This window comes from Schistocerca serialis, chromosome 3 (genome assembly GCF_023864345.2).
Source record: "Schistocerca serialis cubense isolate TAMUIC-IGC-003099 chromosome 3, iqSchSeri2.2, whole genome shotgun sequence".
Classification (NCBI taxonomy): Eukaryota; Metazoa; Arthropoda; class Insecta; order Orthoptera; family Acrididae; genus Schistocerca; species Schistocerca serialis.
In genome coordinates, this window is record NC_064640.1 from 293789242 (window position 1) to 293809474 (window position 20233).

General features: G+C 39.9%; 1 protein-coding gene across 1 annotated transcript in view; it reads right to left on the reverse strand.

Moving 5' to 3' along the window:
• Positions 1 to 20233, reverse strand: part of LOC126470082 (ubiquitin carboxyl-terminal hydrolase MINDY-3 homolog) — a 91283-nt gene that overhangs the window by 32821 nt on the left and 38229 nt on the right. The window contains exons 5-7 of the mRNA XM_050097593.1: positions 13518 to 13671; positions 9771 to 9908; positions 76 to 235 (exon numbers count right to left, since the gene is read on the reverse strand). Coding sequence (XP_049953550.1) covers positions 76 to 235; positions 9771 to 9908; positions 13518 to 13671 — 452 coding nt within the window. The remainder of the gene's footprint in view (positions 1 to 75; positions 236 to 9770; positions 9909 to 13517; positions 13672 to 20233) is intronic.

Genomic DNA, 20233 nt, shown 5'->3' on the forward strand with positions numbered 1-20233 from the left:
GAAGCTACAAGACATACAATCCATTTTCAACAGGCTATATTATTATGATTTGCAGCAGAAAGTATTTATACTTACTACTCAGCATCAGAAACAAGATCGAGAGCCTTCAACAGCTCTCCTAACTTAGATGACATTATAAAGTTATTGCCTTCAGGATCAAATTTTCTGAAGACCCTGCGTGCTATTTCACCTGGAGTTTCCAGACTCACAAGCCTTTTCTCAAAGGAAAATAATACTGAAACAAAATGAAAATGAAACTTAATTTTTAGACTGAAACTGAACACACTTATGCACAAGACACACTGCACTGTACATATCGCATATGAAAACCTGTTATGCATTGACAACCACAAACAGTAACATAAAATTCACTATGAAAAGATTGCCACAGATAAATCTCAAAAACATAACAAAATAGAACAAGACACTGAGAGCGATTTATTTGGAGAGGCAACCCTACAGTTTGGAACACTACAGAACAAAACAGCATCTTATAAACAACAACTACGTTTTGTTTATTACTGCACCTGAAATTCCTGAGGAACAGTTTATCTATTTCTGTTTAAATTCCATCTCCCAGCACAGCTTTAACAACTATTTCTTAGAAACAATACTGGTTTTAACTAATTTTTATCCATTATGGATATGAAACACTGTAACAGAGATAATACGAGGTTTTCAGAAATAACTGCACCCAGTCACCTGCAAAACGGCAGAATTTTCTCATTTTACCACAAAATAAAAATTTCTACCATTTCAAAGACAATTGGTTGCAGAAATTTTTGAAAATCTCTAGTATTTTTACATTTCCCATTCCAGCCACATGCTTTCTTCATTGTACCCTAATTTCTTCCAAATTCCAGTCCTTTATGTTATTTGTGAACTCTCTCCCATATTCACACCCATGTCAGCAGGCCGATTAAAGACACTTTGTGTCACGTTCAGACCAGAGGATGTCGAAAAATCTCCCAGCAAAGCAAATCTAACTTTTTCCTTTTTTTCAATTCACAGTGCAGCTTTGAAAGTAGTTGTGAAGGAGAATAATTCCTTCGTTTGTCACTCCATGCTATTTGTTCTGTGACAATGGTAAAGAAAGTTGTCCCTCAAATCCGAGGCAGATAGGGGCTTCAGAGTGAGTGTGTGTGTGTGTGTGTGTGTGTGTGTGTGTGTGTGTGTGTGTGTGTGTGTGTGTAGGAGGAGGAGGAGGAGGAGGGGGGGGGAGTTAAAGCTGGATAAAGGATTCGTCTGAAAGCTAGCCAACTTTATTAACTTTCGTGAGCTTGTCAATGAGTCAACATCTACTACTTGGTGAGTCATTATCTTTACAACTATATTATTTAATAAGCAGTTGAATCTAGAAAAACAACAGTTGTGAATGGAATGGTTACTCCAATTATACGGTTATTCCATTTTCTATCACACTACACAACAAATACATTTTGAAACATCCTGGCAGATTACAACTGTGTGCAGGACAGAGACTCAAACTCGGGACCTTTGCTTTTCATGGGCAAGTGATCTACCAAGTTTGGAAGGTAGGAGAAAAAGACATGGTGCACAGTCCAGTGAGTGCAGATGGAGATGATAGTGAGATGCATCCCAACCGACAATCCCACCTGTGTGTGGGTGTTAGGAGGGAGACATCCCTCATTGGTGAGGAGCACAGGGTACACAGGATGGTCAGGGAATTGGCGAATGGCAACTGCATAAGATACAAGGAGTTGGCTCTGTCGGATGTGTAGAGGGGGAATCCCTGCTGCTGTGAGGAGACTATCAACAGGACTACTGCAAAAGGTACCAATAGCCAGACACATCCAACAATGATGGACAGGATCAAGGAGTTTGAAAGTGGAAGAAGTTGCTGAGCCATAAACCTGACTACCATAATCAAGTCTGGACAAGACCAGAGCGCGGTAAAGATAGAGAAGAGTGGTACAGTCTGCACCCCAAGATGTGTGGACCAGGAGGTGGAGAGCATTAAGCTTCCGCACACATGTAGTCTTTAGGTGGCAAATGTGGGGGAGCCATGTCAGCTTGTTATCAAAAATAAAGCCCAAGAAACAGGACTGTGCTACAACATCGAGGAGCTGGTTGCCTAAATAAAGTTCTGGATCAGTTTGTACTGTGTGTCAATGACAAAAAATGCATAACCCACATTTTAGAGGGGAAAAACTGGAAGCCATAAGTGGTAGCCCATGCAGAGGCCCGTCGGATGACGCCTTGGAGCTGGCGCTTAGCAGACACCACCAAGTGGGAGCTGCACCAGATGCAAAAATCTGTCAACGTACAATGCTGGGGTAACCAGAGGCCCAACAGAGTAGAGCCCATTTATGGCAATGAGGAAGAGTGTGACACTTAGCACAGAGCCCTGTGGGATACCATTCTTCTGAATCAGAGGTGCTGAGAAGTGCCAACTCGAACCCAGAAGAGCCGGTAAGATAAAAACTCACGGGTAAGAATCTGAAGGGACCACGCAAGCCCAGTCATGGAGGGTAACTAAAATGTCATTGTGCCAAGCCATGTCATACGCCTTATGTAGGTCAAAGAAAACTGCGACAAGGTGCCGGCGTTGAGAAAAAGCCTGTCGGATGGCTGAATCCAATCAGAGTAAATGGTCAGTTGGAGATCGCCCTGCCCAGAAGCCACACTGATATGGTGACAAAAGGCCCCCGAGATTAATCTGGAGTTGACCATCCTTTCAAGCAGTTTACAAAGCACATTTGTAAGGCTAATGGGGAGGTAGCTGTCTAGAGACCTTGGGTTTTTCCCAGGCTTAAGGACAGGGATAAATATACTGTCTCGCCATCATGACGGAAAAGCATCTGTGAGCCAGATGCGATTGAAGATCCTGAGGAGCTATTGCCTCTGGGGAATGTCCAAGTGTTGAATCATCTGATTGTGAATGGAATCTGGCCCTGTGGCTGTGTCTCTTGAAGGGCTAAGAGGCTGTACCAATTCCCATTCACCGAAAGGTGCATAATAGGGCTCAACATGGGGCAGGATGAAATGGAAGGGGTTCTGTTCAAATCTGCATTTCTGCTGGAGAAAGGTGGGAGGGTAGGAAGCAGCCGACGATGCCATCACAAAGTGTGTCGCAAGGTGTTCTGTGAGGACCAGTGGATCAGCGCACAGAGCTCCTTGGAGGTTCAGACCCTGGACAGTTGACTGTTGCTGACGGACCAGAATGCTATGGAGCTTTGACCAAACCTGCTATTAAGAAGCATACGTCCCCAGGGAGGAAACATAGTGCTCCCAGCATTCCTTTTTACTCCACTTAATAAGGTAATGAGACTTAGCCTGGAGATGCTTAAAAGTGAGGAGGTTGGTCTGGGAGGGGCGTCGCTTAAATCACTGTAGCGCCCGTCGGCAGTCCTGGACAGCAACTGCGACATCCTTGGTCCACCACGGTACCAGCTGATTACGAGAGGGCTTGGTGGATAGGGGGACAGCAGTGCCAGCAGCATGAAAAAGAGTGGCAGAGATGCCTTGCACAACTATATCAATGGAATTCGAGAGGGAGGGGTCAAAGTAGACAGTAGACATGTATAAAGGCCCATTGACCCTGCACAATGCCCAACGTGGGGGCCTGTCTGCCTGGCAGCAGCAGGGGGATGATAGTGTCAATGGAAAGTGGTCACTGTCACAAAGGTCATTATGAGATGACCAATGCAGGGAAGCCACGAGGGCAGGGGAGGAGACCTTGAGATCGATAGCAGATAAGGTGCCATGAGGGGGTACTGACATGGGTAGGGGAACCATCGTTAAGGAGATACAAATCGAAGTCCATGATAAGTTGGTTGATTAGGATACCCAGACAAAATCGAAGTTCATGATACGTTGGTTGATTAGGATACCCAGACACGTTAAAGTGACACTCCCCCACAGTGAATGGTGGGCATTGAAATCCCCAAGGAGGAGAAACAGGGGTGGGAGTAGCTGGATTAAGGTAGATAGTGCAATATAACCAAGTGGCCAACCTGGAGGGAGGTAGACATTGCAAAGGATGATTGCCGGAGTCGTGTCCATTTAAACCGCTATCACTTCCAAGGTGGTACGTAGGGGGATCTAGCCACTAAGAACGTCTGAGTGAACCACAGTGCAGAGCCCATGCTATCTCATGGACAGCACTGTTCCAACATAATGCCCGATAACCACGGAATGTTGGAGAGCGGTCATCACGGAAATGTGTTTTTTGGAGAACAAGACAGAACGCAGAATAAGAGGAGACAAGACATTGCATTTCCGGTAGGTGACTATAATATCCGTTGCAGTTCCACTGGGTGATCGTGTGGCGTGAGTCCAAAGTAGGTATGAAGGAACGGAGGTCAGGTCACTTTGTCAGTAGTTGTCACCGACAACCATAAGTAAGATGTCAGACTCTAGTTGCGAGAGGGGAGTTGGCACCTCTTGGAGGCCTTGTCATGGGATTTATGTTTCTTCTTCCTCTCCTCTGAGGTGGAGAAGGGCAGGACACAGGGGGGAGTACAGGCATCTGCAAGATCAGGGACAGAAATAGAGCAGACAACCTTGGGGCACACAGATGGTGTGCCTTGTGGCCGAGTGGTGGTGAGAGTCTTCTGGCCTGAGAGACACCAGGGAATGGGTTCCCGGGAGGGAGCCTGATCACTGGCAGATGCTGAAGAAGGGGGGCACTTCTTCGGCCAGGGAGGGGGAGCGACTCCCTGACGGTAGGTCATGGGAACTGCAGGGGAAGGTGAGGCAGGGCTGGGGTAATGACAAGGGAGGGGAGAGGAGGAGGAGGGGGGGGGGGGAGGAGGAGGAGTAATGGAAGTAACAGAGGCAAAAGTTGAAGATAGTGACACTGGGTGGAGTCTCTCATACTTTTGGCGAGCCTGATCTAGGGACTTGTATTATTGTATCTTCTTTTCTCTCCTGTAAGCCAGGCAATCTGGCGAGCAATCGGAGTGCCGGTCAGCACATTTGACACACAGGCGGCGGAACACAAGTGCTTCCCTCACAGACTGGGTGGCCACAGTCACCACACAAAGGGTCCGCCATACAGCAGGAAGACATATGCCCAAAATGCAAGCACCGAATAGGTGGAGGGATGTACAGTTTCACATCATATCTGTAGCACATAACCTTGACCTTCTCTGGGAGGGTATCCCCTCGAAAGCCAGAATGAAGGCACCAGTATTGGTGCAGGTCCCTATGCAACCCTACTGCACACTTCTAACAAAATGAATGCCACGGCGCTCCAGATTAGACCGGAGTTCCTCATCAGTTTGCAAGATGAGGTCCCTATGAAAAATGACGCCCTGGACCATGTTCAGAGATTGGTGAGGAGTGATAGACACTGGGACATTGTGAAGACAATCACAGGCATGAAGAGCTGCAGATTGGGTGGCAGAAGAAGCTTTGATCAACAGGGAGCCGGACGCATCTTACTAATAGACTCCACTTCACCAAACTTGTCCTCAATATTTTCCATGAAAAACAATGGCTTTGTGGTGGTGAAAGTGTCCCCATCCGTCCTAGTGTCCTAGTACAGATCAGGTAACGGGGAAAGGGTTTCAGCCCAAGACGGCGAGCCTGGCACTCCTCCCATTGGGTAGCCAGGGAAGGGAAGGCTGTCAGGTCATGCGAGGCAGTATTTAAGGATCCTTCGCCATTCGAAGAGATGGCCGTGTGAGAATGGCCAGATTTTTGCAGCTTGATATGCTCCATGCGCCAAACATCTGCCCTGATATCACCCACTCTGAACAGGGGCTTTCCCCATGGGTGCAACCCAGCCACAGCAAGGGCCGTCTGGCACGGCGACTGTTGCCGGGAGTTCCAATGCTCCAAGAAGACAAGCAACCACTCCTTGGCATGAACTGGGAGGGAACAGCTCAGGTATCAGTAATGTGATCCCTGCGTTGTCAGGGGGCTCAGCCATATGGGTACATAACAGCTCCACCACACGGACAGGCTACACGTGCTGGTGACCTAGCAGGGTGGAAGAGGGCTGCAGTGGGGAACGGTGAGAGGAAGGGAGGGGGGGGGGGGGGGGGGGGGGGGGGGAGAGGAATCCACACCGTATATGCTAGGGAGTGAGTTCTTCCCCATATGGCTCAGACTGAAAACAGGAGGTCAAACCTCAAGTGGGGACTGAAAAAAACCAGGCAAAAGGAACAAAATTGTAACCAATACTGGAAACCAGAGGAATAGCTAGGTCAAAATAAATCGCAACACCAAGAGAGGGGAAGGAGGTGGCAAAGGGGAAGGACCGGGGATAGGGGAAGGAACCGCGAACCCCTAGGGGAATGTTTGGAGGTCGATAACATCTTACTTGCTGCCAACTGACAAATAGGATCAAATAGAATGTACATCACACTAAACTCTTATTAATAAATACCATGTTATTACACAAAAATTTTAACACAAACCTATTGATACACAGTACAAAGTATCTTCCTGCTATAATTCTTTAATTATATACCTTATTATATAAATGCCTCCGATATTATTAAACAAAACAGTTAATCCAAAATCCAAATGTTCTGGTTAAATTTTTTGATTCATAGAACTTTCAGAAGGGCCATCCTACTGGTTTCTCTTCCAATTTAGTTCAGTCCTCCTTCCAAGAAACCACAAGCTGGCATACTAACTTCCTCATGCCAGTTACCATAGCAATTAAATCAACAACATTAGAATAGAAATCTAAATCTCCCCAAAATGTTTGCATAACAAATTATTCACAGCAGTTTCTTTTGCTTCACTCACTCTACTGTATGGTGATTTAAGCTGAGGACACATTCCTCCCCCCCCCCCCCCTCTTTCGACTTCTTCTTTAATTATCACCTACAGCAATTTCTTCCTCCCTAAACAAAAAAAAACTGTTCCCTCACATACAATTCAGATGTAAAATATAACTGGTGTTACGGAACACAGCAATGCTGACAAAAGTGCACTACTTGCCAGTATAACAAGCTGAGCAAAGTATCATCATCATCATGTAATGTTAATGTTGGACACAATACAATTTGAATACACACTATAGAGGACTGAATACGATTTGAAACTAACAGCTAGTGCTCAGCAGATATTTTCACTAGGTTCGAATCCACTGGATGGTGTACAGCAACCATCGAATATTCAAATCATAAGGACAGCTGTCCATCACAGAAATCCATTTATAGCAGATTTAGATTTTGAGTATGATATAGTCATCACTGGTGCATTACCACAGAAGAGTCATATAGGCACAAAGATGTCTATGTGTACACTCTAGAGAATTTACATTAGCATTTACATCACAGAAAAAAATATGCTTTCTGCAACTGACTGTTTTTCTACTTTACATTTTAGATATTCACATTGTTAGTGAATATGACTTGTTACAATCGAACTTCACAGCATGAAAGATCACTTTGGAAACAATACAAAAACATATCAAACTTAATTTTGTTCATTGGTGGACATAATACAATTTGGAATGATGAATGTCAGAATGAAATGGGAGCTCTTAGAAGCATGAAATTAACAAATTCTCCCCTCAAAACTAATACAGCCCTTGACAATCTTCAAATATTTGTTTTGTGCAATATTTTGTAGGTCAGTACTTCTGAATGAAACCTTACACATGACATAAATGTCCACACTCCCATATACAAAGAATTTACAGCATAAAAATTGCTTAAGACATCTCTCTTTAGGAAACCTATGTACTTCACCACTCCGTAACTGGTGCACCGAGATGCAAATAATTTTAGAGTCAAAATCAGTTAGCCATTCACTTTACCTTCATTTGATTACTCTGATATTTTGATTTAGGAAGCTCAGTGAGCTTTTCAATCTGCATTTTGCGATTCACTCAACCAATTGCCATTATTAACACAACCACCCAAAAGCAACAGTATCTCTTAAGTAGCTCCATTACAGAAAAGGACTAACTTTTCTGGTGGTTATCAAATGAATCTGATTTACAAGAAAAAAGAATACTGTTTTTAATATTCCACTGACATTATTTTTGACTGACTGTCCATTAGTTTTATTTATGGTGAGGTGAGGCAACTGTGCAGTTCCCATGTGCCAAACAGCACATATGTGAGCTACTAGTCAAGCTAGAAAATAGTGGAACATTTTGAGATAATAATACATGTTGCATAACACTGTATCTCTTGAATAGCTTTATAGGCAATGTCCAGAAACTAATGAATATAAAGCTGACACACACACACACACACACACACACACACACACACACACACACACACACTCTAATGATGCACTATTGTTTAAAGTCAATTTTTTTAAACATGTTCAGTTTAACAGCTACAGTCCTTGCTGTTCCCACCTAGCTTCCATTTTAATATAAATCTCTAGCGTTATTTTGCTGAACTGAAAATTATAGAGGTTATTAAGATTACTGCACATTTTGAACTACACAAAATAGCTTAATTTACATAAAAAAATTATAAATTAGGAATATAAGCAGGTTATGCTGAACTAAACATTGCAAAGCTAAACCCGTTTAGACAAAATGTATTATTTATGCATTTTCCTGAGAATTCATTATTACAGAGAGATCACTATAAAAATCATTGAGCCCCAGGTTTAAAGTGAAATTTATAGATTTCAGTCAGCTTCACAGGTAGATGATTTCTTAAAAACTGAATAGAACATGCTAAGGAGTACTCCAACTTAATTGTTACATGTGATTTAGTGTATTTTGGAGAGGTATTTTACATATGCATTGAGCTACAAGGCAGTGTAGTTACTAAGAGCACTAACTGAGCAGTTACATGTCACGCTCAATTGGGTAACCAGTTTCAGTTTTGGTTATGGAACTACTAATGCCAGATGTACTGAAAGGCATTTTGCACTACTCAGCAGTATAGTATATGTTGTGGAGAACCAGGCTCTGAATGTATAGCAAGTGCAAAGCCCTATTTCACATCACGCTGTATACACCGAATGTGGAAGTTAAGATTTCTCGCAGAGAACAAATTTTGGACTGTTTCTTGGAGTGTCTACACTAATGCTAAACACAGATTAAACACCAAAGATTGATCTCTCCTGGTAAAGACCCCCCCCCCCCCTCCCCTCCCCTCCAACTGATCTTTTCTGATTTTTAGAACAGCGCGCACAAAGAAGTTTTAAGTGAGACTGCAATTTCCCGAACAGGTATTTGACAATTATTACATTAGCTTTTCTGCAACAAGCAGCTCCTCAGTAGGAGAATTAATTCCCTGGAACTAAAAGGTGATAGGTGCAGCAAGTTCATATACCCCAATGAACTAACCCCCAGCCCTACTCCAACCATATTAAAAATTTTGGTCCATATCCATATGCCTACCACTTAAGTTTTGGTGAAACAACAAATAGCGTATAACTTTTTTTTTTTTACTGATTTCATCTACACATCTTCTACTACTATGAATCTCTCTAAATTTAATAAGTACACGTTCAATGCAAAATTGTTGTGGGTGATGTTATCAAAGGATGCTTTCCTGAGTAAGTCCACTAACACACGTTAGTGTAAGTAAACCGATTGTGCTCCACACATACGTAATGTTGCCAATATAGCATTTTTTTCCCAGTTTTCATAGGCATTTCACTGACAAACTGTTCCTTTTCACAAATTACACAGTTTCAATGTGTTAACAGAGAAATACTAACTGAATTTAACATCAGTCACCAAATAAAAGGCCAACCCCCAATAACAGAATGGACACAAATTGTTATGCCTTACATTTTTTTTTCCATGTAATTCTGCAAGATTTATTCTCTAGAGAGTAATTTAAAAAGTTAATTATTTCACTCACCAGTAAGGTGGGTTTCGCTTTCCAAAACCCATACAGGATTCTTAGGATTTTTCAAAAAAGAACCCACTTCAAGGTACCTCATATGCTCTAAATAAGCTAGAAAACCTATCTCACTTTGGCGGTCAATTCCAAGTAATTCTGTAAAACACGAGGATGGGTCAATTAAAACACTTGCAAAATATGTACAAGGATGTTACAGTCAAAAGGCACAAATATAGTCTGATATCAAATACATTAAAAACTTAGCAACCATATTCCATCCTGGACTTTGCATTAAGAAGTTACATTTTCAAAAGTATTATCCGAAATTAATGTTGAAATGTATAAAATACGAGTACTAACTGATCTGTGTATCTTACATACCAGGAGGAATTTTATGTATCAGTCAACTACATCCAACTTTGACGTGCTAAAGTGTCAGCACACAAAGCAGAAACTGAAACACTAAAAACTTTTGTACTATCAGAATTTAACATTCTGTTGTTCCCACAATTTCCAACAAGTTGATTCGAAGTCAATGCTCAATTCTTAGGTGAAAACCTGAAGACAATTGTCAGAGTCATTAGTTAGGCAGACTTCCCCAACTACTGTACCTTGCCAACATAACAAAACTCATCTATGACACACACTTAACATGTAGACTGGCTGACAAATGAAGTGAAGCAGCCAGATGGTGCGGTAAGATGTCAATGTACTTCTATACATATACACATCATTGGCAGGTATGTGAATGATTAGAACTGCAACTCTCTGTGACGGGTAGAACAGCTACCAGAGTGCATTAATTTTGCTCATGTTTAGTGTTGTCACTAGGCCTGGTATGATATAGTATGGTAACGGTGCAAACAGCATCAGATGTTCAGTGATACCTGTGAAGAACACAGATACTGTTCACTCGTGTGAGACTGTGTTTTTAGTACCAGACAGAGTTTGAAAGGGGCCTCACTGTTGGTCTCCATTTGGCAGGTTGGTATAATCGCACAATATCCAAATTTGTGGAGCATTCAAGTGTGACAGTGACACGATGCTGGACTGGAAGGGAATGTGAGGGCATGCATACTAATCATCAAGACTCCAATAAACCACTTTTGACTACCAAGACTCCAATAAACCACTTTTGACTACCAGGACTCCAATAAACCACTTTTGACTACCAGGACTCCAATAAACCACTTTTGACTACCAAAAGGGAAAATTGCTTTACTGTAGAGCAAGCACATCATAACTCCATCCCACCTGTACCTATCATTCTAGAACAAGTAATGGACTCCCTGCGACATTCTGTGTCATCCCACATCACTGGTCAGAAACCGAGCAGCTGGACTGGGGTATTACAGTCCCATGTGCAGGCTGCAGTTAACACCACAACACAATCAGCTGTGTTTGGAGTGATGCCATGACCGGCAAGCATGAACTGTTGATGAATGGCATTGCATTGTGTTGTGTTCAGCATGAGTCACTGCTCTGCACTATCCCAAATAATCATCATCAGTGAGTATGGTTGCAACTTGGGGAGATGTCCCATTCTTTTAATGTTTTGAAAGAGGAACATCAGCGTTAGTCCTTATGTCATTGTGTGGGGGAGCCATTAGGTATGACTTCAGGACTTGGGAGAGTGTGATGGAACTCTGACAGCACAATGGTGCGTCACAACACCTATCATCATCATGGGTCACGTCTCATAACAGTGAAATGTTGAAAAATGTCACAACAGGACAATGCTTGCCCACACATGGCACACATCTCTATGCACTTTCTGTGTGGCAATAATGTACTCACTTGGCCAGCAAGATCCCCAGATCTTGTGCCTCATAGAATGAGTGGGGCCAGATTGGACATCAATTCCATCCCAGTGCCAGCTTTTAAGCTATTAAAGATCAGTTATAGCAGTAGTGGGCAAGCTTGCCTCAGGAGAGGATACAATGGTTTGACGACACCATTCTCAACCGAATCAGTGGGTATAGCAAGGTCAGCATGGGCATATCATCATACTGGTAATGGATCCATACTGCCAAGTTCTTTGCAAATTTTACTCTAATTTTTAATCACTGAAATAACATCACATTCCCTCTCAGCGTATGCATTTTATTTTGCTTCCTCTTCTTAATCTAGGTGCTTCACTTTTTTTGCCAGGCAGTGTACATAAAATCGCACACGGGCCTGCTGGTCAGCCAAACAGCTGAAATATTAAGAGATTGAATTTTTCATGTTGAGAGCACTGAAGGGCGATCTGTTTTAATTGTTAAAAACCATTCAACAGCCAAGATTGCATAAAATGTTTCTTTATGTAGGGCAACTGGTTTCAACAGACTTTGCTGTTATCTTCCAGACTTTGCTGTTATCTTCAGGTCTTAAAAACTTTTTGCTGTAAAACCTGTTCATTTTAAGCTGAACCTCATGCAAAAGATGTCAAATGGACATTATAAAAGATTTATCACTGCTAAAATATTTAAAAACATAAAGCACCTTGTGCAAAAGGCTATGTCCATATACATATTGCTCACAGAAGCTTGTTACATCAGAAAACCACGGTACACAACAGCACATATGCTGGACATATTACAAACTAATACCACATCTGTTTGTGCACGATGGACATAACGGTTTATAGTATTTCCAGTGTATATTAACAGATGTGCTATTGTGTAACATGGTTCTACGATTTAACAAGCATTTGAGAGCAATATGTATATGGACATTGCCTTTTGCACTAGATGCTTTATTTCTTAAATATTTTAGCAACAACAAATCTTTTGTAACATGCTGATTTTTATCCACTTGAGATCTTGTGCGTGAGGTTCAGCATAAAATGAACAAGGTTTACAACAAAAAGATTTTTAAGTCCCGAAGATGACAGCAAAGTCTGTTGAAACCGGCTGTCTTAAATAAAGAAATATTTTATACAATCTTTGCTGTTGAATGGTTCTTAGAAATATTAAGTGCCGAAGCCTCAAAAGTTGAATTTTTTTCCAAGGGAAATTCATCACATTCTGTTGCACACAGCACCATAAATCTCACTAGTTAATTAACTGACAATGTTTTGGCAAAGATTACCAGTGAATGTATGTTTATATATGTTCCAATCTCATTAATCTTTTCTACAATTCTGCTCAAAAAGTGAGATATCAAATGGCTGCTACCTCATTCAAAAAAGGCTGCAATAAGACCTGTATTTTACAGTACCCAGCAATTAGGCCACCAGATTTATCAGTTGGGACTAAGGCTAAAATGAATAATTTTTGTCATAAGTTCAGTTACTTTAACTTACACTTAAACATACAAATCACTTATTTTTAGCTATGTACACAAAATTCAAAATTTTGAAGCACTATATTTTGCTCAGTATCTGACACAGTAAAGGTATTTTCCGACTTGTTCTCATGCAAATTCAGTCAAAAATTAATATTTTGGTAACAGTAACAACAAAACAGCAATAATAAACAATAAGACCAGGCTGACCAATAACAAAAATTAACAATGAACCATTTGAAACATATACAAGCAATCTTACAGTCAGTGACTCTCCCAGTTCCAAAGTTTCCAAAACCATCACAGGAAACATTAAATTACAGAGGAAAATGAAGCAACACACAAGTTTGCCAAGCATCTGACAAATATTTATCACACCACACAGAAAATTTGACATGCACTCAATGAAATGCATGATTTACAGGCACATATCTGCTTCCACAACTACCTGTTAAGCCTATGGATCTTTTTCAAGGAGTAAGTGAAAAAATTACTAACTGAGGCCTCCAACATCTTGTTCATGATCCCAAACGTTACCCACTGCTCTTCCGGTGAGCATTAAGTTAATCAGGCTTTGGCTACCATAGCCATAAGTATCGTCTATAAAAGGCTCTGCAGGATCATTAACTTCTGCCATTATTTGTTCTACTCCCTGCAAAAACACAGTATCCCATTAAAAATACAAGCTACACACAAATTTCAAATAACCCACATTAAACTTACGAGTAACAATTTACACAGTCAATTACATAATTGTGTGAGTAGTTTCACTAACATGCAATACCCAGATATGTGACACAGTATTAAAACTACCTTTTAATTACCAAATACACAGGGAATTTATCTGCATCACTACAGCTAAAAGGGAAAGGAGCAACTGTAATAACGTAATAACAGAACAACAAATTAAGAATAATATTTACATTTCCTGCTACTTGTACCAGCTAATTTACTGTTGTTTATATCCAAGGCTATGTAAGTACTTCTACTTGACATGTTATTTTCAGAATGTTGAAGACCACATTAGGCCTAAGTATGGGAAACTAATTCAGTTTTACCATTTACCATAATTTACGATTAATTAGAAAGAAAATTCATGGGCAAACAGTAACTTTGAAATTTCGATTCCTATTTTTTTAATGGAAAAGAAAAATCAAAATATAAAGGTATCAGATATATTTAATGCACTAGAAAATATCTAACAAAAACGGGGGTGCTGTTCACATTTGTTGAGTAACAGGAAAGTTATCAGTTGCTCCTTAGAAGAAGAAGAAGAAGAAGAAGAAGAAGAAAGAAAGAAAGAAATTAAAATGTAAAAAAGATTCTAAAATTAAAGAATAGTGTGACAAGAACAAAAGTCAAGTAAGAGGAAAGAGGAGGGGTAAAAATCTCACAAAAATATTGATGTACATTATTGTTAAACTGTCAGTGGGGACAAAGGATGACTCACTCACTCTGCTGTAACAGAAGACATTTACAAGATATAAAATTAGTGCTGCTTGTCATTAACTTTTTCCATCCAAATATGTTTAGGTACAAGTCACAGAAAACAAAGATAGCTGTGCACTATACGATATAATACCATTCAGACTGTACTGGTCTATATCACTGCCGATGGAGATAAAATCATTAAACACAAGCCCACACATGCATCATAACTTTTGAAACATTTAATTGTGTAAATAAAGTATTAAACTAACACTCCCAGTAAAATAATTAGCTTCACTAAAAATTATTCCATGAAGCACTCCATCATTGCTTACATAATAACAGTGATGACCCAACCGATGCTTGAATGAGTTTTCCATATGGTGGCCAAAATAAAATAGGTCTGGAAAATTTTAAAATAAGATTGACACAGGATTGATCCTTGTCAATGAATGTCACAGAAAATAGTGGAAATGACCAGTGAACCCCAATTCAACACTGTGTTGTGTTCAATTTATCAAATTGTTGCTGGAGGTTTTGCCACAGCATTTCCAGTCAAACTACTGTGCAAAAACAGTTCTGCACTCATTTTCTACAAATTGTGCTTCACATAACACTCAACAATGAACACAGGCTGCTTCATCATGAGCAGCATTTTGCATTATATTCCACTAGTCAATAAATAGGTCTGTTCCTCTCACTCACTCAATCTTAATTACATAGTGAAGTATTTGGAATAGAGAATGTGAGACATGCTCTTGTGCAGCCATGTGACAGACCAGTAGGTCCACTGAAATCATTGTTTCTAGAATTTTCTGAAATGCGCAATTCTCCTGTTCATTAACAAAGGTCAGTATTTGTGTAAGTCTTACAAATAATTTCCTGGCCAGTGTTTTTGTGCATCCTTTACCAATATGTGTATTCAATCAAGATATTTAATGAACACTAAGATAACAGGAATACCTGCTGCCTAGTGAAGAAGGCACGCATACTCGGTGAACATGCCTGCAGTATATGGTGAGATGCAGCTCTAACAACATTTATGAACTCAATAAAATGGTCTACCAATTTTGGGCCAAACGTTATATGGACCTCTTGGGCCACAACTTATGTACTGTAAGATATACAGTACAAAATAACACCCCAATTCACAATATGGATTCAGCTGCACGTTTAGATCGATTTCAACACTACCTCAAACCAGTCTACTTGTACAGCTTTAAAGCCATCAAGTATAATGTTTGTTTTCAGGAAAAGAACTGGTAAAAATCTCTTTCTCATCACTGCAAATAGGCCGAATAATGTGGTGTGTGTGATGAATAGCACACAATTACTTTGGATGCACTTCAATTATTCTACAAACACGAAACATAGTTAAAATTTAAATGTCTTTCACCCAAATCTCACATTCTCTACGATCACTCATAATGATAACACTTTTCAATGTCTAAAAATCTCCTAAAAACTGTTTATGAAATGACAGAATGAAGCCCAATTATGAAGAATTTAAAAAGTATTTAACTGAATGAGCCAACCATCCCAAGTGGTTAAACTTTCCTCAGTAAGTCAGTTAGCAGCTTGGCTCATAAAGCGGAAAATACCCTTTAATTTGAAATTACAACCGGTGTCATAATGAAATGTGTACATCAGTAGCACCGTACATTGGTGGATTTTCTTACCACTGCAGGAAGCTTTGTATCATTGCACCAAATCCTACTCATAGATGGACAAGGAAGATTTAATATTGTTTTAGTGACAAAGAAGATACACCAATGCCAAATGGTTGGCTTCACAAGCTGTAATTTAAAATCCTTTACTTCCATTTGCTGTGTACACCACTGATCTACAATACTGCTCCACAACAGTGACCAGATAGTATGTACATGACAAGCAAATCATCAGTGAAGAAACAATACCATGTAACTGACTGATTATTGATTTTGCGCTTTTCAGTTAGTTCATATCCTTGACACTCGGCGCACCAATTCTTACTGCCAGAATGCCTGTTTTTTTTAAATTATCTACATATAAAATGAACTAAAACAATACCGCATATATGACACAGTGAAAAAATAAATTTAAATAATCCAAAAGGGCGAAAGAATGAAATACCCCATAACTAGATTGTTTTGGAAGTAGTAAACAACACCGCACAAAAATCCAGTGTTCAAAAGTGGTTCCTTGGTTTTACCTCTTGGACAGCATTTTACAAGATGATCTCTTTACTGAGGAAGAAATTGTTTCTCAGCTGAACATAGGGTATGAAAGCAAAGAATCCTCCTCGAGAGTGATTGACAGTGGTATGAAAATTGTTTTGTTATTTGCCACGCATTAACAGCAGTCCGCTAACACACTAAAATTTAGTAGTACCACAGCTGCTTTATTTTAACGTCACACTTCACTTTTTGAGTGCTTTAGTCCTTTGTGTTAAAGATGTTTTGAATACCCACTTGATTATAGGTTCTCATGTAAATCCAGAATGGACAACAGGTCAGAGTAGTAGTAACAGTGAAGTTACATGCACAGAAGAAGAATTAATCTCATATATGGGGGTTTTCTGTTACTTTTCCTTAGCCATCTAATACCACATGTAATTTTTATTGTCATTATTAGTGTTATTAATGCTATTGTAATTGTTGTTATCGTAAACACATGAATGTGAAATTCAACTTCGATCTTCTTCAGTCAATTTTTCAAATGTTTGTTTACAAACTTCACAGGCTGCATCCAAGAATGCTCAAAACGATACAGCAGTGACAGTTGCCACTGGAGATAGCCGCACCTCTTCACGTTTATTGCTGTACTATGTTGCTCATTTCTTCCCAGACAATTCAGATAACTTATCGGAAGTTGATGGAAGCAAGGACACTGAAAGTGGAGGCCAAGAATTTTGTGGCGCCTTAAGCTGTGACAGGAAAAGAAAATCTAAAGCTTGCCCTGAAGATTAGAAGAGAAACACCAACAATGTGCAGGCAAGCATATATTGGATATAAAAGAAGTCAAAATGGCAAAATTACTCTTAATAGTACAAGAGTGGCATGAAAATTAGGTCCAATGTGTACTTCAAAGATGTGTCAGAAATCTGTTCAAAGGAAGTGTCATCAAATTTTTACTGGTGACAGACAGGCAATTTTTAACAATTTTTGGGAAACAATGTCACAGGACCAGAGGAAGATTTACATAATCAGTCGTGTGGACCTAATTCCAACCAAACGTCCAAGAGAAAATCACAGGTGAATCCAGTAGAAAAGGCACGCTGGTTTATCATCTGATAAACGATACAGGAAAACATCAAGTATGCAAAAAAATGTTTCTCAATACTATTGGCATTAAAGAATGGACAGTGAGGTATTGGCTGGATAATTCCACACATGGGATGAGACCTGATTGATAATTGTCACATTCCCGAATAAAACAAAGAAGAAAGATGAGAAAAACTTCGTTAAAGAATTTCTGGACTGTCTCCCTAAACTGCCACCACATTACTGCAGGAAGTCCTCCTCTAAGCTATATCCTGAGCATATTGTACACAGCAAACAATAGCTGTATGAACTCTACATAAAAAAATGCAGTAAGGAACAGGCTTCACCATTCAATCAGGTCACGTTAAGCTTTATTTTCGAAGAGGTTGACCTCAGATTATTTTTCCAAAGGAAGACCAGTGCAACCTGTGTTGTTACAGGCTCGGAAACTTTAGTGAAGAAATGTGGGAACAGGACATAAAACAGAAAGAGCAGGCAAAGCTGAAGAAAGATCTAGATAAGAAACATGCCCAGCACAAGCTCTGCAGTCTACGTCATCGACTTACAGGCTATAAGAGTAGCATCACTTTTACATACAAGTGCAGTTTATTATAAAATAAAATTGGATGTCCATAACTCTACAATGTATAATTTAGAAAGTCATGATGCAGTGTGTTACTGGTTCGATGAAATGCAAGGCAAAATTGCTGCATCAAGTTCTGCCTCATGTATCGTGGGCACACTATCCAAAATTATTGAGGAAAATCCTGTCCCAGTCACTTTGTATTCTGACAGCTGCACTTGCCGTAACAGAAATGTGATTAACAAACACACTTAAAGACAAGCAATTGATTCACGAGCACTGATTACGCAGAAGTTTTTGGAGAACAGTCAATACTCGCGTGGAGTGTGACTCAGTTCACAGTTCCATTGACTGCAAGTTCAAAGGATGTGAAGTTACACTTCCTAGCCAATATGCCTTGACATCTAAAGAGGTGAGAAGAAAGCCACAACCTTACAATAGCCATTACCTATATTGCTACTTTTTCACTAATTATGCAGAGAGAAGTTTGTGGAAGTATGACTCAATTAGGTCTGGAAGAGCTGCAAAGAATGAGTCAACAATTACAGACATGAGGGCGATACAGTTACGTCCAAACAGCCTTATTCACTCCAAGTGCACTTTCAACAAAGTGTAACAAGAAGTACCAAGACATCCGAGAAAAATTTCTGGAAAAGTTTGCTTCTCTAAACTATACGAAGAAAACTTGAAAATCAGGAAAGCTAAATAGGTTCATTTACAACAACTTAAAGTAATTGTTTCTAAGGATTGTCATTTGTATTATGATAACATTCCTAATGAATAATCACCATCTTGGAGGTTACTGTTTCAAGAATGACAAAGTGTCTTTCTTTGCTCAGCAGTTTTTTTCCTTGAAGAAACCTACAGACATTTTCAGATCACTGTGAACCGTGTGTATATTTGTAGCTTTTCCATGAAGTCTTTCAAGAAAGTCTTTCCAAAACGATGTTAATGCAAAAGACAAACCAATACCACGTAAACAACATTCCTCTTCCATAAATACTGACAATTCCATGTATCTGCTTGCTGTAATCCAGTTTTCTAAACAGCACTTTCTTTGTTTCACTTTTTGTTATGATCCGGAATAAATCATTGAACTGCAGCAATGCAAATTTCGTGCCCTTATGAAACACATCGGGTATTCTACAGTTTTTTCTCTCCCCTGTAAAATTTGTGTTTTACTACTTACACAGTAATGTTTCTTCACCGACAAAATTAGTAACAGGGTTTTCTCTACACTTTTTTTTTGGCTGACAAATCATCTAATTAGTTTCCCTTAACACTCGTGTTAACTCTCACTCAATAGCTCTAGTCCATTTAAAAGCACTTTATAGTTGACATCTGTCTCTTGCCGCTAGTGTTGCCACATTGGCTGTCAGCTACTGCTCGGTTATAGGTGACACACGAACTCTGTGGGTCACTTAACTAATGCTGTTAATGTGTAACGTGGAACAATGTTGGAAGTGACTACTGCAAAGTATGTAGGGAGTGCGAGATGCTCTATTGACTGCTGAGTTTAAGTGACCCATGAATGAATTGCAGCAGACAATGCATTTCGTAGGCTCGAATTTAAACTTGTGTCCTAAGCTAATGACAACCTCACAATACACAATACAGTATAACCCCACTTTTACGTTCCTGGAATTAATGTTTTGCCACCATTTACGACATATTTTTTTATCAGTCCCATGAAATTTCCTATGCCCTCAATGTTAATTTGCACCTGATTTTACGTCAACATATTTATAATTTTCCCACGATTTACACATTACGAAAAAATGTTTGTAGAGAAAATATGATGCTAGCATGATGCTGGCCGCCCAGTAGTGTTTACAAATATTACGTGGTTAAGTTTCTTGACACCAGGGCACTCTAGTGGATTTGAACCGGTAAAGGAGTAAAAGTTGGAACAATTTGTGCCGTACCTCCTGCTGCTGCCGCCAAGCTCTACTTGGCGTGGT